At 45.7% G+C, this 18,419-nt stretch overlaps 1 protein-coding gene across 11 annotated transcripts in view; it reads left to right on the forward strand.

Moving 5' to 3' along the window:
* Window positions 1-18,419, forward strand: part of LLGL2 (LLGL scribble cell polarity complex component 2) — a 578,766-nt gene that overhangs the window by 247,012 nt on the left and 313,335 nt on the right. For all 11 annotated transcript variants that reach the window (XM_056550314.1, XM_056550313.1, XM_056550316.1 and 8 more), the window contains one exon: window positions 9,600-9,667. In XM_056550314.1, coding sequence (XP_056406289.1) covers window positions 9,600-9,667 — 68 coding nt within the window. The remainder of the gene's footprint in view (window positions 1-9,599; window positions 9,668-18,419) is intronic.

Here is an 18,419-nt window from a genome sequence, read left to right on the forward strand (position 1 = left end):
AGTAACCCTCCATATATTGGTCCATTTTGGGAATTGGAGTTATTTCAGGGTGTACCTACCCACATAATAAGGACCAGGCTATATACAGCCCATAACGATAATGGCAGGTTTCTTATCTTGGAAATTAAATCCAGAAAATGTTGCAAGTCAGGCACAACACTTTTTCTCATCAAAAGAGTTACCCCTAAACCAAATAGACATTAATGCGGCATTTCGCAATCTGCAAAAAACCTATAAGCAATATCTGAGATCTTGGTGGGAGATTGCTAGCCTAGAGACATATTGCCAACAAAAAATTGTATACAGAGGATTGAGAATCAACATAACCCCAAACTCACATAAAGACGATCTAGAGTTTATTAGGGGGTGGCAGGAATTATTAACCGCCAACTTCCTACGTATGCTTGAATATCTTCTAGCATATGAAAAACAGGTGTTCAGCAAATTAAGTACACAGCTAGAAGGACAAATTGAGGAGATACAAGTTTTCAAACCTCAAAGCGAGTTTAATAATCTAGAACTGAGACTACAGAAACATATTGAAAGCTTCCAATCAAAGATCAAGGAACGCAAACATCGAAAGTATATCCGAGATAAAAAAGACTTTGAAACAGGACTCATTTATGTGAAAAGGAATACTGATAATTACAGTCAAAATAATCAATATACGTATATCTCTGAGTCAGAAGTTTCTGAATCAGACGATCAGACAACACCAAAAGGCCAATACGCGAATCAGGACCGTTTTAAAAATAGAAATAAGCATAGACCATACAAAAAAACGTACAACAGCAATAATTACAACAGAGGAGGGAATCAGGGAAGCAGTCAGAGTTTCCCACAAAGAGGAAATAGCACCCAAACTACACAGAGTGACCTGAACCAAAGGGGACAAGTGAATAACTATATACCTCCACAAAGAGGGGTCACACAACAGGGAGCCTATAGCAATCCCAACCAACAACAAATAGGATGGGCACCCAATATTGTCCTATATCATTCCCTTCTACCTTACAATCTGTATCCTCAGCCTCACCATTGGCACAGTAGCATTACAACCATCAGTGACAACTTCCACTCTAACAACTATGGGAACATCCCATCAGGATCCCTCTCCTCATTTTTTAGGAGGGGGTATACAACTCAGGGACACGGAGAAATGGGGCTACCAACAAAATCCCCTGCACCCGAAATAATGAGACAATAACGGCATATTGAAGGCCCAGGTTGTCAATCATACAAGGGAACCAATCAGGAATACAGAGAGGATTACATCCACTCGGGATTGGCCCAGTTGGCATCAGAGGATATGACATGCACATCCCAAAACTCTATAAATAATACGGAGTTGGCATCCCTTGTTCATATGCCCGCTACATCTTGACAAAGCTGCTGAGGCATCGAAACATGTTGAGGGGGGCAGTGTAAAGAGATTTTAATCGCGCAGCCTAGCCACTTGTCAGTGTGCAACTGCAGGCACACTAAAACGCTGATTCAAACAGCTGAATACTAAAAGGGACTGGTTGTCCTTATGGTCTATTGAAATAACAGATAAAATCAAATGGCAAAGGCTGCATAATTTTAAAGTCAGTTTACTTCTAAAGCACTAGTGTAACATCTGCTTTAAGGACAGCACCCAAAAAAGCCCTTTTTAGGGCTGAAAGATATCAGTCCGTGTGTCTTGCAACAGCTGGAGGCACCCTGGTTGGGAGGGAACCGTTGGTTAAAAGGGGTACTCCAGTATAAACCTTAAGTTGCTTCAAGCAACTAACTACTACAGTATTCAAAGGGCTGAAAGATATCAGTCTGTGTGTTTTGCAACAGCTGGAGGCACCCTGGTTGGGGACCACTGCTTAAAAGGGGAACTCCGCTGGCAAGCTTTTTTTCTTTAAAGCAACTAACTACTACAGTATTCAAAGGGCTGAAATATATCAGTCCGTGTGTTTTGCAACAGCTTGTGGCACCCTGGTTGGGGACCACTGCTTAAAAGGGGAACTCTGCTGGCAAGCTTTTTTGCTTATTGTCACACTAGTGCAAATCACATTAGGTGTGACAGTTGTGCAAATAAAAAAAAAAAAAAACTTTTTTGGCTGTTAAATAAAACCAGTCGTCTCTGTCAGTTCACGTCACAGTTGCCAGTTTTTTTTGCCTGCAGGGCAAATTGTGTCACCCTAGTGCAAATCACATTAGATGTGACAGTTGTACAAATAAAAAAAAATACATTTTTTGGCTGTTAAATAAAACCAGTCGTCACTGTTAGTTCACGTCATAGTTGCCAGTTTTTTTGCCTGCAGGGCAAATTGTGTCACCCTAGTGCAAATCACATTAGGTGTGACAGTTGTGCAAATTAAAAAAAAAAATACCTTTTTTGGCTGTTAAATAAAACCAGTCGTCACTGTTAGTTCACGTCATAGTTGCCAGTTTTTTTGCCTGCAGGGCAAATTGTGTCACCCTAGTGCAAATCACATTAGGTGTGACAGTTGTGCAAATTAAAAAAAAAATACCTTTTTTGGCTGTTAAATAAAACCAGTCGTAACTGTCAGTTCACGTCACAGTTGCCAGTTTTTTGCCTGCAGGGCAAATTGTGTCACCCTAGGGCAAATCACATTAGGTGTGACAGTTGTGCAAATTTAAAAAAAATACCTTTTTTGACTGTTAAATAAAACCAGTCGTCACTGTCAGTTCACATCAAAGTTACCAGTTTTTTTGCCTGCAGGGCAGATTGTGTCACCCTAGTGCAAATCACATTTGCAGAGACACTTGTGCAAATTTAACCAAAAAAATGACAGGCAGAGGAAGGCTACCCCGCAGGGGCCGTCGTGGTGCTGGGGTTCCCTTTGGCCCTAGAATGGCCAGTGTTCAGAGGCCACGTACCCTGAACCCCCAAAGTTCTGAGGACTTAGTTGACTGGCTATCACAAGACACCCAATCTACTACAGCTTCCGCTCGCAACCTTGACTCACCATCCTTCTCCTCCTCTAGCTTAGCTTTGGGCACCTCTCATGCTACCACTTGCCCGCCTGCCGCCACCACCAACACTAGCACCACAGCAGCTTTACTTGATCCGTCAGAGAAGTTATTTACACATCAGTTTAAAGACATGAGTGATGTGCAACCATTATTGCCAGAGGATGTAGTTAACAGGGATATGTCTCAGTCAGGCAGCATTACACACATGGACGTACAGTGTGATGATGATGTTGTACCCGCTGCTGCTTCCTTTCTTGAGGTGTCAGATAGCGGTGAAGGTGTTGATGATGACGATGTGTCCGTGGGTGCCCGCTAGAAGAGAAGAAGAGGGGGAAAGTTCAGATGGGGAGACAGAGAGGAGGAGGAGACGAGTTGGAAGCAGGGGGAGGTCGTCGCAAGGAGCTAGTGGCTCAGACAGCATGCATCGGCACCCGTGGTCAGCCAGACAGGACGCCAATCAACGCATGCTGTTGCCACCACCAGAATGCCGTCAACGCAGAGCTCAGCAGTGTGGCATTTTTTTGTGTGTCTGCCTCTGACAACAGCGAGGCCATTTGCAACCTGTGCCAGAAGAAACTGAGTCGTGGGAAGTCCAACACCCACCTAGGCACAACTGCTTTGCGAAGGCACATGATGTCACATCACAAATGCCTATGGGATCAACACGTCAGTACAAGCAGCACACAAAGTTAAAGTCGCCATCCTCCTCCTGGTCCAGCATCTTCAGCCAGGTCAACCACTGCTGTCCTCCTTGCCCCCTCTCAACCATCCATTTCTCTCCTTAAGCAGTTCCTGTTCATCTGCCCACAGTCAGGTGTCTGTCAAGGAGATGTTTGAGCGCAAGAAGACAATGTCTCAAAGTCTCCCCCTAGCAAATGGCCTCGCTGTTGTCAGAGGCAGACACACAAAAAAATGCCACACTGCTGAGCTCTGCGTTGACGGCATTCTGGTGGTGGCAACAGCATGCGTTGATTGGCGTCCTGTCTGGCTGACCACGGGTGCCGATGCATGCTGTCTGAGCCACTAGCTCCTTGCGACGACCTCCCCCTGCTTCCAACTCGTCTCCTCCTCCTCTCTGTCTCTGTCTGACAGCTGGGGGTTGACTTGCCTCAATGCAGAGAGTCACACCGCACCAGCGCTCCTGCCGGCCCTGAACGCACAGGTGGACCAGTGGCTGACTCCGCACCAACCGGAGATCGGCAAGGTGGTTTGTGACAATGGAACAAATTTGTTGGCGGCATTGAGGTTGGGCAAGTTGACACATGTGCCGTGCATGGCACATGTGTGTAATCTGATTGTACAACGCTTTGTGCTCAAGTACCCAGGCTTACAGGATGTCCTGAAGCAGTCCAGGAAGGTGTGTGGCCATTTCAGGCATTCCTACACGGCCATGGCGCACTTGTCAGATATCCAGTGGCGAAACAACATGCCAGTGAGGTGCTTGATTTGCGACAGCCCAACACGTTGGAATTCAACACTCCTAATGTTCGACCGCCTGCTCCAACAAGAAAAAGCCGTCAACGGATATTTGTATGACCGGGGTGCTAGGACATCATCTGCGGAGCTGGTAATTTTTTTGCCACGTTACTGGAGGCTCATGCGCAATGCCTGTAGGCTCATGCGTCCTTTTGAGGAGGTGGCAAACCTGGTCATTCGCACCGAAGGCACCATCAGCGACATCATACCATTTGTTTTGTTCCTGGAGCATGCCCTGCGAAGAGTGTTGGATCAGGCAGTAGATGAGCGTGAAGAGGAAGAGTTGTGGACACCATCAACACCAGAAACAGCCTTATCAGCATCGCTTGCTGGACCTACGGCAATGCTGGAAGAGGATTGTGAGGAAGAGGAGTCAGAGGAGGAATGTGACTTTGAAGAGGAGGAGGAAGACCAACTACAGCAGGCATCCCAGGGTGCTCCTTGTCACCTATCTGGTTCCCGTGGTGTTGTACGTGGCTGGGGGGAAGAAGATGATACCTTCCCTGATATCACTGAGGACGAGGAACGGGCATGAGTAGCTCGGCATCCGTCCTTGTGCAAATGGGGTCTTTCATGCTGTCGTGCCTGTTGAGGGACCCTCGTATAAAAAGGATGAAGAAGAACGACCTGTACTGGGTGTCCACGCTACTAGACCCCCGGTATAAACATAAAGTGCCTGACATGTTACCGCATTACAGCAAGGCGGAAAGGATTCAGCAGGTCCAAAATAAATTAAGAAGTATGCTGTACACAGTGTATAAGGGTCATGTCACAGCACAACAGGGATCTAGCAGGGGAAGAGGTGAAAGTAATCTTCCTTCTCCTCCCACGAACACGCCGGCAAGGACAGGATGCTGTACAGACATGCTGTTGATGGAGGACATGCAGAGCTTTTTAAGCCCTACTCATCACCACAGCCCTTCGAGGTCCACCATCAGAGAACAACTTGACCGACAGGTAGCAGACTACCTGGCCTTAACCGCAGATATTGACACTCTGAGGAGCGATGAACCCCTTGAGTACTGGCTTGACCTGTGGCCTGAGCTATCCCAATTTGCGCTCGAACTTCTGGCCTGTCCCGCTTCAAGTGTCCTGTCAGAAAAGACCTTCAGTGCAGCAGGAGGTATTGTCACTGAGAAGAGCAGTCATCTTGGTCATGACCTGCCTTGGGCTAAAAATGGTCCACACGCTGCTGTATTTGAACTCTGAATGCCGGATGACTTGTGGGACTTATCCGCCACCAACTAGGGTTCAAGCTGCAATGTTTTTTGGACACTTTCTGCGGCTGCGACAATACCAAATTTTCCAGCCAGGTGTACATGCCTAATTTTTCGGGCCTCTGCTGCTGCACTTGTTATGGTGCTGCAATTTTTATGGCCGCTGATACAGCTGCGACAATACCAAAGTTTCCAGCCAGGTGTACATGCCTAATTTTTATGGCCTCTGCGGCTGCACTTTTTCTGGTGCTGCAATTTTTATGGCTGCTGCTACAGAAGCGGCTGCAACAATACCAAATTTTTCAGGCATGTGTACATGCCCAATTTTTCTGGTACTCTCTGCTGACATCTCTGTCCATTTTAACATCCGTGGATATTAGATGTATGCTAAAGGTAGCATGGTGGCTCAGAGGTTAGTACTGCTGCCTTGCAGCGCTGGGGCCTTGGGTTCAAATCCCCCTATGTGCTGCCTCAAGGGGGCTCTAACTATGTGCTGCCTAACATGGGGGAATCTATGTGATGCCTAAAGGGGAAATCTAACTATGTGTTGCCTAAAGGGGTCTCTAAAGGGAGGCTCTAACTATGTGCTGCCTAAAATGGGGGAATCTATGTGCTGTATAAAGGGGGGATCTAACTATGTGATGCCTAAAGAGGGGCTGTATGTGCTGCCCAAAGGGGGCTAAAGCACGTTATTCCAAACCATTTAGGATTTCCAAACCTTTATGGATTAAAACCATTTTCCATGGGAGTTTTGCCATGGATCCCACTCCGGCATGCCACAGTCCAGGTGTTAGTCCCCTTGAAACAACTTTTAAATCACTATTGTGGCCAGAAAGAGTCCCTGTGGGTTTTACAATTCGCCTGCCCATTGAAGTCAATGGCGGTTCGCCGGTTCGCGAACATTTGCGGAAGTTCGCATTCGCCGCTCGCGAAACGAAAATTTTATGTTCGCGACATCACTAGGCGACATTGATCCACCTACATAGCCTCCACTGCGGGAGGCAAGGGAGGAGGTAGTGGTGGTTGGTGGAAGACAGGTGCCAGACGAGGAAAGCGCCAAGGTCGTGCAGATATCAATCCAGAATGCCAACTGTAAAAGATCATTCAGATTAGATGGCAATTCCCGGGCAGCGAGGACATCCTTGATTTGACTTGATAATCCTCTCTTGAAGGCAGCGCAAATAGCTTCACCATTCCATGCCAACTCCGATGCCGGGGTACGAAACCAAATGGCATACTCTCCCACAGAGGAGTTGCCCTGAGGAAGACTCAGCAATGCCGTCTCAGCGGAGAAAGTTCGAGCAGGTTCTTCGAAGACACCCCAAAATTCCGTCAGAAACGCCTGGAGATTGGTAGTGAGAGCATCACTGCAATCCCAGAGTGGAGTTGCCCAAGCCAAAGCCCTTCCAGTTAAAAGATTTAGGATGAAGGCCACCTTTGCTTGTTCCGTAGGGAACTGATCCGCCATGAGTTCAATGTGCATGAAGCACTGAGTCACAAAACCACGACAGGACTTTGGATCCCTCTCATATTTCTCGGTAAGAGACAGGCTGAGTTTTGATCCGGAGACGACTGCAGGAGCGGGAAGTGCCACCGGAGCAGGAGGAGGCTGTGGTTGTGGTGGTTGTTGCTGAGCAGTTAGCAACTACTGCATCATGGCGGATAACTGGGTCAACTGCTGTGCCTGCTTGGCCAACTGCTGTGACTGGAGTGCCACGATGAAAGCGAGGTCCGGATTATGAGGCAGAGGAACCCCAGCGGGATCCATGGACGGATCTTGCTGTAGCAGAGAAGGATGTGGATCCTCTAACCTGTGTGGCTGATGACTCAGACCATATCGGGGAGCGGAGTCTAAGGTGCCGCTGGTCTTCACCAGAGCCTGCCGCAAGGCAGGATGGGCTTGCTGTGACAGGTGACACCCAAGTCGCTACCCCCGACATGGCTCGACCACACAGGTAGCTGGGCTAGGCGAGGTATAGAAGGATAAGGCAGTAGCTAGTCAAACGTAGCAGATGGTCAAGGCAGTTGGCAAAGGTGCGAAGTCTAATAACATAGCGGAAGGTCTGGATACACGGGTAAGGCTGTTAGCTATAAGGGTCGCTTAATCTCAGGCTGGGACACTGAAGATCCGGCAGGGACTTATAATGTGGAGTAAGGTGCAACAACTAATTATGGGCGTACTGGCCCTTTAAATTTCAGAGCTCCAGCGAGCGCGCACCTTAGGAAACGGGGACACGTGCGCCATAACTTAGACACAGAGGAAAAGGCGGCAGCAGAGCATGGTGAGTGACGGGCTGGGACTCGCATGTGGGCTCGTCCCGCGATGCGAATCCCAGCCCCGCCGACAGGGGATTCGGGGTCCATGAGCTCACGGTACTTGCGGCCGGAGCACAATGTATGTTAATGAAAAAATCTTTTTAATCTCTTCAATTGTGACGCCATATGGTCTCCCGACCCTGCTGCCACATCCAGATGCTCTGCGACAGTAATTCTAATAGCGAGAGCTGTAATCTGCATGTCATACTGAATAACAGTATTATTTCACTAACCCAGCACACTCTCTATGCGTATTAATGCAAGGCAAAGTGCTCTACACCCCTATTGAGGCTCTCTGTAGCCCAGAAATAGCAGTTTTTAATAGCCATTTGCCACGAATAAATTCGGATCGAATCAAATTTTTTTCACAAAATTCAGCAAATCGGCTAAATCTAATTTTTCACAAATTCGCTCATCTCTAATCATGATGTTGTGGGAGAGTTCAAAGCCATTGCTGCACTGGACCCTTGGGTTTATTTATTTCTTTTTTTTAATGTTTTTTTTCAATCTGTCCTTCTGTTACATGTCCCTAAACAATTTTGTCAATGGGAATGAAAACTCTTCAAATATCCACGGTGTATTTCCCCATTAGTCAGATGACCTTTATCTGTCTGGTACGCATAAGTATAACACAAAAATAGTCCACATAGAAAGAAATGAGGATCTGGCACCAAATATGTAAGTTATTCAGTGCTGCACGCTTGAGACATCTATGTGAACGGAGTCCTAGTACTCTGCAGGATATCAAAGTCCACTTATAGAAGAATAAGGGTATGTTCACACAGCTCTAAGAACACAGAATTCTCCGAAGCCCAAGCCCTACTGACTTTAATAGACTTTCACCACTTTCCGCTAAATATAAAACTGATCTTATATTTCTGTGGAAAGCTGAAATGAATGGGACAGCGGAATCCCTTTTAAAGTAATGGACTGTAATATCCAGTCGAATTCTTCAGTGAAATTCCATTGTGTGAGCATATCCTAAAGATAATGCGGTGCTCACCAATAGTAGAAATTTCTTTATTTCAAATGGTGCACATCACTACAAAAATGTAGGAAATAGCAGTCAGATAGCAAGGGTGCTCATTATGGGTTTAGTAATGTGTACTAATAAAGAAATTGCTACAGTTAGTGAGTGCTGGATACCAGAAAAAAAATTGAATAATATAGCTAGCGTCCATTGCCTATAAGGGTATATTGGCACCTGTGGTGATGAAAAAGTTTACAATTTACGCATAAAAAATTATTTTTTTTAAATGTGAGTTTTATGTGTATTATATATATGACTAAGGGTGTATGCTTATACCTAAAATGCGGTACATGACTTTCCTTGTCCTGATGTTGTTTTTTTAATCAATATGCTACTGGAGACTGCACGGTCTGCGTTTGACAATGTCTTCCTTTATCACATTTTTTTTTTTCTTAAAGTCAGTATCAGGAGCTTTTCTTGGTTTGTATCTTAAACTGAGACTGAAAATGCCGTGTGAAGCCAGCAGTAAAAGGAGAATTCTTATTATAGAAAGTTCTTTAGATGCAGTTGTGGGCTGTCTGTATTGTTACATTTAGGACTACTTTTATTAGCAGATTTCCTGCTGAATGTTATATCTTGTTTTATTACAGCCATGGCCAGTTGATGGGGGTATCAACTTGGCTGAAGCGCCAAGACAAAGGGATCTGCTGTTAACAGGGTTAGTGTCTCGCCCTCTCCCCCCGTTTATATTGTGGTTGTTTAGATAGCTGCAAGTTCTACACTGTATTGTTTGCATAATGTATAGATTAGCATATGTCCAAGTTAAGTGTAGCATAGGCCCCTTTCACACTATAAAGTTTCTCCATTTAAAGATCCGTTATAAACTTCAAATGGATGTTAAACGGCCATTACAAAATCCCATTAAAGTCTATGGGATTTTTTGATTATCCGTTATGACCCGTTATAGCCTGTCATGAATAACACACGTTATTTGTGACGGAAGAAAAAATGGAACATGCATTAATTTTTTCTTCCGTCACAAAAAACGGATAAATTAACGTCCGTTATTTTTAACATTGAAGTCTATGGCTGACGGACTTTCGCAAATACATCTGTTAATGTCCCTTAGTATAACATCCCTTATTTTTACTGAGCATGCTCAAAAGAGGTGACATCAGCAGACTCCTGCAGTGCTGAGGGACTACTACTACTCCCAACATGGAACATACTTGTTTCCATGATGGGAGTAGTAGTTCCCCAGCTACGTGAGTCTGCCGGTGGCTGGGGAGGCTACATGAGTGTTTGTACTACTACCCCCATCATGGAACAGAGTCTGTTCCATGATGGGGGTTGTAGTACAGGGGCTGAGGGATTGATCGCACCGGGTCTCACTTCTGAGACCCCATTCGATCAGAAGTTATAAAGTAGGGGAGCGGACTGCATGCTCTGCAACCCTGCGATGTATCGTGTGTTTTTACTTTCATTTTTAAATCCCCTGCAGGGAGCCCTGAATGGCCGGTACCGAGGAGCCATTCAGGGCTCCCAGCGAGGTTTTTAAAATGAACATTGTGTGTGGCAGCGGGGGCCATATGTATATTAAAAGCGCTGTGGGGGCAAGATATATAGCGCTGCAGAGGGGCAGACATATAGCCTATCTATCTAGCCCCCCAGCACATTTATAATATGCCCCCTGCAGCGCATTAATAGAGATATGACCCCCACCAGCGCATTAATAAATATATTACCCCCGCCGGCGCATTAATAAAGATATGACCCCCGCTGGTGCATTTATAAATATATAACCCCTGAAGCGCATTTATAATGTGCCCCCTGCAGCACATTTGTCATAAAATGCCACTGCAGCCCTATATGGGAAAAGTATATCAGCAGCGCATCGGGCCAGCAGCTGTCCGACCCAATGATGCTGATAGAAATACTTTTCATACATAGCGCTGCGGTGGCATATGTATATATAGATGCGCTGTGGGGGCCAGATAACGCTATATGTCTGCCCCCCAGCGCATCTATATACATATGCCCCTGCAGAGCTATGTGTGAAAAGTATATCTATCAGCAGCACATAGGGCCAGCAGCTGGCCTCATGATGCTGATAGAATACTTTTCATACATAGCGCTGCAGGGGCATATGTATATAGATGCGCTGGGGGGGCATACATATAGTTTTTTTTCTGGCCCCTGCAGCGCATCTATATACATATGCCACCGCAGCACTATGTATGAAAAGTATTTCTATCAGCATCATCGGGCCGGCCGGCTGCTGGCCTGATGCGCTGCTGATAGATATACTTTTAACATATAACGCTGTGGTGGCATTTTATGACAAATGCGCTGCGGGGGTATATATTTATAAATGCACCGGCGGGGGTCATATCTTTATTAATGAGCTGCGGGGGGCAAATTATAAATGCGCTGGGGGGATAGATATATAGGCTATATGTCTACCCCCCACCTTAAGCGCTCGATATCTTGCCCCCTACTGCGCTTTTAATATACATATTGCCCCCGCTGCCACTCACTATGTTCATTTTAAAAACCCCGCTGGGAGCCCTGAATGGCTCCTCGGTACCGGCCATTCAGGGCTCCCTGCGGAGATTTAAAAATGAAAGTGATCCAAGATAAAGATACAGTTCAATGTTGGCACTGCCACTAGGCGCTTATTAAGGGAGGCACCACGATGTATCTGTACAATTCACTACACTACCCCTCGACTGTAGGTGTAGCTCCAGGAAACCAGAGGCAAATATTCAAAGGAAGAAACCGGAGGCACTCGATACTTCTGCGGGTCTTTATTCCAAGACAGGTTCACAGGTATGCTCGGTCGACAGGTATGCATGGAAAACGGGGCTAATCGAACTCCATGCACTCATATTAAGATAGTGGTACAAAATCATTGCGGCTTCAGGTTAATTTTCTCGCTTCCAGTAGACTATTTTTTCAGTGCAGGAAATCGCTTTGTGTGTATGGTTACCTATTATTTTGTTTTTTTCTACCTCTGAATATTTTAAGTCTATACTTTTTTAATTTTCTGGGGGTACACACTGAGATCGCTCCGAGTATTCAATCCGAGCGGTCCCAGGGCGTCAGCTCGCAATATCAATTTCGTTTCTTTTTGTAATTACAACTTCTCTCTATTTCATCCTTCTTTTGGTATTGACTGTACAAATAGCCCTATGAATTTTAATTCTTCTTTTTTTAATTTCAAAAGTTTTATTGTTTTACAATAACACAGGAAATCGTAACACATACAATAAGAGAGTACAGAACTCGTCACTTCACAGGTAACAAACAAGTTGGTAGTAGCAGAGAAGGCGAACTTACAATGTCCTACCAAAGTTCAATCCAGTCGTGACAATCCGAGAGTAATTTGGACAATCCCGAAGACAAATAAGTCCGTTGAGATTTCTGTACAGCTACAACATAGCAGCCCATGAGAGTCTCTTAGAACAGAAGGTAGAACACACCGAGCGTGGGGCATGCCCGTTTTAGTAACAAACCAAAAAGTCATACCCGCATCAGTTCACAAGCCAATAAACACCTAGAGATAAAAGGAAAAGTAAGTAGAGTAGAGGGGAGGGACAGGAAAGTAAATTGCTGCCTTGTAGATCAAATTAAGGGTTCATGGACACATAGTGCGGGCTGTGTAACCAGAGGTCCCAATGTTTTAAGAAAGTGAGATCTAGGTACCTTCCTATTCACATATGAGGTTAACATTAAACAGGATTTCAGGTAAGGTCGGGGTCAGTGGGGTTTTCCATTTCCTGGTTATACACAGTTTTGTGAAAATAAAGATATGAGCAATAACAGTTCTAGACATAGGAGGATAATGATCTAGGTCTAACATCAATAATGCAGTTGCCGGGCTTATTTGCTAGTAGTCCTAGTATTTCCTAGTAGTCTGAAAACAACAAGATTAACCCCCGACCAGACGGATTGAAGAGCTGGGCTTTCCCAAAGTATATGCAGCAATGTACCTGTCTGACCACAGTTCCTCCAACAGGTGTTAGGGCAAGTGGGCTCTATCTTGTGTAGCCTATGTGGTTTAAAGTACCATCTGTGTATGGTTTTGTGTATATCTTCCTGGTGATTGGCACATCTAAACATTTTGCGAATGCTGCGGAAGGCCAATTGCCACTGATCTAGGGAAATGGTGCAGCGAAGATCTCTTTCCCCTCTGTCCATGTAAGAAAAAGTGGCTGTACCTATCTTGTCTTCTAATAAGTCATAAAACAGAGTAATGCCTCTAAATGTGGTTCCAGAAGTGTTGAATGCACCCAGCAATCTCACTGGCAAACGAAACTTGGACAGCTTACCAGTACTCAGCAAACTTCTGATCCGTAGACTTTTGTAAAATTCCTTGTGTGGCAGTGGGAAGATTTCTTGCAAGGATTGGAAATGGATACTACCTGCGCTATCTAATATGTCTCCGACTGTAGTAATCCTGGTTGCCTTCCAGGGGGACAAATCTAAGTCTGTAATATGAAGTGTCAGATGTTTTAACGGGATAACTTTGGCCGGGCATTGAATAAAGTTAGGTAGGTCTTTGAGGCAGGATCTCAATACCTTAATCGTGACATCAATTGGAGTAAGACCAGTTTCTTCAAGTCTAATGTTAGAGAATGTAGCTAGCATCCTAGATAGTAGAGAACAGTTTGGGCTGTAAAATTGTTACAGAGTCACCCACAGTTTTTCCAGGTTCCCCTGCCCACCAATGTCGTGTCTGATCTAAAATGCATGCTTTGTAATATCCCTCTATATCAGGACAACTCAACCCACCCACCAACCTGTGATGTACCATGACCTTTCTAGAGATTCTAGGACGCCTTTCTGACCAAATATAGTCGTTCATAAGTTTATGTACTGCTCTGAAGAATGATTTAGGAATCGCTATGGGTAGTGTACGAAAGAAATACAGCAACTTCGGGAGCAGTAGCATTTTGAACGATGCCAGTCTGCCGAACCAGGATACCATCTGCTTTCCGTAAGTAGATAGAGGGGAGGAAAGGGAGGATAATAGTGGCAGAAAGTTGGTTTGAAAGTGAGCGCAAGTGGGGGAGGTTAGTTGAATGCCCAAATATGTAACACTACGTTGCTGCCAATCTAAAGAGAATTGGGGTCTCAGAGAATCTAGCAAAGGGGCAGGGACCCCTACTGACAGAGCCTGTGATTTAGAGGCATTCAATTTGTAATAAGACAATCTAGAGTAAAGGTTTCTAGAGTAGAAAATAGAGAACTCAGGGACTGCTGCGGGTCCATCAGAGACAGTAGCACATGATCTTCAAAAAGGTCAAATTTGTGCTCCACATTTCCCACTTGTACACCTTTAATGTTTCCATTGAGTCGTATGGCTTGTGCCAGGGGTTCTATAGTAAGCAGGTAATGCAGCAGGGAAAGGGGGCATCCCTGCCGCGTGCCATTTGACAAGGTGCACCGTTTATGAACACTCTCGCCACAGGGTTAGAGTATAACGCCCTAATCGCGGACACAATCTGCCCCTCGAATCCAAAGGCTCGTAGTGCCGAGAAAGCTAAAAGCCAGCACACCCTGTCAAATGCCATCTAAAGTAAGAAAAACAGCCGGAATCCTCGCCCTTTCGCAATGTTGCAGTAAAGAGATCACCCTCCTTGTATTGTCTGGCGTCTGTCTTCCCAGAGTGAATGCCACTTGTTCTTGACCCAATAGAGCTGGTAGGTATGGACGCAAGCGTGTTGCTAGAATCTTGGCATAGATCTTAGCGTCCCCATTGAGAAGGGAGATGGGACGATAGTTGGATACCTGGTCCATAGGCCTCCCAGGTTTAGGGATGGTAGTGACGAGGGCATCCAACATATCAGGGGGTAGGGAGCCGGTCTCTACAGCCAAGTTATAGACAGGTAATAAGTGTTGCTTTAGAACTGGAAGGAAACGTCTGTGGTATTCATTTGGAAGGCCATCAGGACTGGGCACCTTATTTGAGGGCAAGGACTTGACAGCGCCTGAGATCTCTAGTGCAGTGATCAGTGAATTAAGAGTAGCTAAAGCAGAGGGAGACAGTTTAGGAAGGTTCAGATTAGACAGAAAAAGGTTGGGTGCATCTCTGTTCGGCACCGAGCACTGAGAGTCGGTTTGCAGATTATACAAGGACTTGAAATAGTCCCGGAAGGCGTCCGCTATTTATCTGGGAGAGCTCACTGGTACTTGTGACTTAGGGTGTTTGAGGACTGCAATGCGTTGTTTATAGAACGTCGGTTTCAGTTTTTTGGCTAGGAGAGAGCCGGTTTCATTGTCGTGTAGGTAGTAAGATAGTTTGTTTCGTCTAAGGGTCTTCTCATAGTCACGGAGCAGTAGCTTCCGCAAATGGAGACGCGCAGACCGGAGCTGGGAGTCCGTATCCACAGACGGGGTTTGGTTTTGAATGGCCTCCAAGGCGGCAATAGTATTAAGGGACTCTGTGAGTTCCAAAGTTCTACATTTTTTCAGGGTTGCACCCAGTTTGATAAATGTGCCTCTTATGACCGCTTTGTGTGCCAGCCAAACTTTTGTGGGGCTCACTTTAAAAATAAAATATATTGTTAAAGCCTCTTCTAGTAAGGCCGAGTGTGTGGTATGAGCAATTAAATGTGTGTTCGCTCGCCAGACAAAATCACTGCGTTTATCTACAGTATCACTGATGGTAAGGGATACTGGGACATGGTTGGACCAAGTCCGACTGCCTATCTCAGTAGAGACTGACCTGTCAATGAGGCTCCTGTCAACTAAGATGTGGTCGATTCTAGACATTGTGTGATGTCTTGCAGAGCAGTGTGTATAATCACGCTCCGAAGCATGCTGGAGGCACTAGATATCAAAAAGGTCGTGTGTAGACAAAAAGGAATCTAGATAGTATGGGCGTGAGGTGCTCGGGGAAGATTGGTCCAGGGAGGGAGATAATACGGCATTGAAGTCTCCGCCGATTAATAGGGCACCTTTTCGTATCTCATGTACTTTGCACATTACCTTAGATAAGAACCTATTTTGGTGGGTGTTGGGTGTGTAAAGATTAACTATTGTGTATTCCACATTGTCTACCAATACAACTACGATGATAAATCTACTATGCGGGTCTACAATTTGCTGAGAAATAGTAACAGCAATCTTATCACTAAAGGCCACCAACACTCCCCGCTTCTTCCTCGCAAAGGAGGAGGTGATCACTACAGAATATTTCCTGTGACGCAAGGCAGGAGGATTTTTTGAGGAAAGACGTGTTTCTTGAACACATAGTATATCAGCATGTTTCCTTAGCGCCTCACGCCACAGGAAACTCAGTTTTTGCGGGCTATTCAGCCCATTCACATTGAAAGATAATACTTCCAAACCCATTTCGTAATATTGCGGTAGCAAGGACCAAAAGCCAGAGGGAGAAAGAAAAACCAGAAAGTAAAGGGGGGAAAAAAGGTAAGCAGAGGGAAATGTAGTTATGAGAGTACACTCTAGCGGGGTATTAGGCGAGAAGACAATGCAATAGGAGGTAAAACTCCAAAATAGTTAGAACAACCAGAGAGAAGATAAGAAAAGGAAGAAAAAGGGAAGAAAGAAAAAAAAGAGAGAATAAGATAAATATACTCAGGGAAAGAAAAGTAAGAAGAACCAGAGTAAGATAAGAAGACGTTTGAAATATGAAAACACCAGTATGGGGTACGTGGAGTAACGACTACAACTATACAATATTAAACAGAACTCTCATAGCATCAACACAGTGAGCATCTGAGAACAAACCGGTTACCTAAGACAGAAAAAGGTAGGGTCAGCATGTCGCTAACTATGCCATTCACGGGGGCTCCACAGAGCCTTCTTCAGAGCAACGGATAGGAGAACCATGAGGGACCGGTGCAGGGAATCCCCATTGAAGGAGTGTTTCGAATCCCGACTCAAGAGAAATAAAGGAGAACAACTTATTCTGATACCAGGAGCTTCGTAGGGAACCCCCACTGGTAGGGGAGTTCAAAGCGGCGCAGTTCCTGAGTGAAGGGTTGCAAGTTACGTCTTGCCTGCAGCGTTGCAGCCGATAGATCCGTAAAGAGTTGTATGTCCTCATAGGGAGCAGGCAGAACTCTACGCTTCCTGGACAACTGCAGCAGGCGGTCTTTGGTCTGGAAGAACGTGTATCTCGCCAAAACATCCCTCGGAAGGCCCTCAGGCAGCGCCTTGGGCCGAGCCACTCTGTGTGCCCTGTCAATACAATATTCGAACTCTTGCAAATCAGGCAAAAAGTGTTGTGTCATCTCCTGTACATATTTGATGATTTGGGAGTTAGGGATGGTTTCTGGTATCCCCCTAAATTTAATATTATTACGCCTGCTGCGATCTTCAGTATCGACCAATTTTTCTTCAATAGTTGCCATCTTGTCATCTGGCGCATTATGGGCATCCACTAATCCATTCTGGGCTGCAGCAAATGAGGCCAATTTAGTTTCAGCGTGGGAGACTCTAGTTTCAAGGACTTTCACTGAGGACTGCACAGGAACTAGCAATGAGGAAAAGTCCTTGTGCAGGGATGAGCGCAAGAGCTGTAGCATGTCTTTGAGTGTGGTTTCAGATACAGCCTTGTCTGTAACCTGGTAAGCTGCAAACGTGTCCACATCCTCAGTGTGTGGGCCAGTATCGCCCGGCGTAGCTGCCACCTCACCACCTGACTCCTTAGAAGTGAGCCGTGGTCTTTGTTTTGCTGGGCTAACTTACGGGGATGCAGGGTCACTAATAGGAGAGCTTGTTCCTTTGTGCAGCGCTAATGCAAGAACTCCTGGGGTCAGGGGGAGAGTGTCTTCTCCTCCATCTCCGTCTGCCATGTCAGAGCTCTCATGCGGAGTGATGGAGGCCCAGTCATTCAGGTAAGGTACAGTCTTTAGGGGCTTTAGTGCAGGGCAAACTGTTCCCTACCTTAGGGCTGCCGTGTCTGATCTTCCCCTGAGGGAACGGTAACTGTGAGCGCCGGGAGTTTGAGCATGCAGTGTGCCCGCCCGGAGGCTCAGCGCCATCTTTGAGCTGCCATGTCCCCAGGCCACCTCCAGAGAAAAAGTGTTGTAGAGGCACCTTAGGACCAGATTTATTCTGCCTCTTCCTGCCCGGTGTCACCATGCTGCTGTCACAGTCAGTGGGAGTCGCAGGGGTCGTCACTGGCTGGTGCAGGATAGTCTTAGAGAGGGTCTGGCACAGAGCTCAGCAGACGGAACGGCTATGGGGACCCCGGTCGCCCCAACTTTATATTTAGGGACCCCAGCTAATATTTTTTGGGGGTCCCTAGAAGATGAGAAAATGTATTCCCTTGCCAATCCATATAAACAATTTTTGTCCCTATATGTCAGGTACGTAGACGCCATATTGGTGTTTTGGTCGGGGTCACAACAGGACTTTCAAAATTTCATGAAGTACATGAACAATAATTCATATAACATGAGTTTCACCAGCGTCTTTAGTGAAAACATTATAGAATT

The sequence above is a fragment of the Hyla sarda genome, chromosome 13 (assembly GCF_029499605.1).
Source record: "Hyla sarda isolate aHylSar1 chromosome 13, aHylSar1.hap1, whole genome shotgun sequence".
Classification (NCBI taxonomy): Eukaryota; Metazoa; Chordata; class Amphibia; order Anura; family Hylidae; genus Hyla; species Hyla sarda.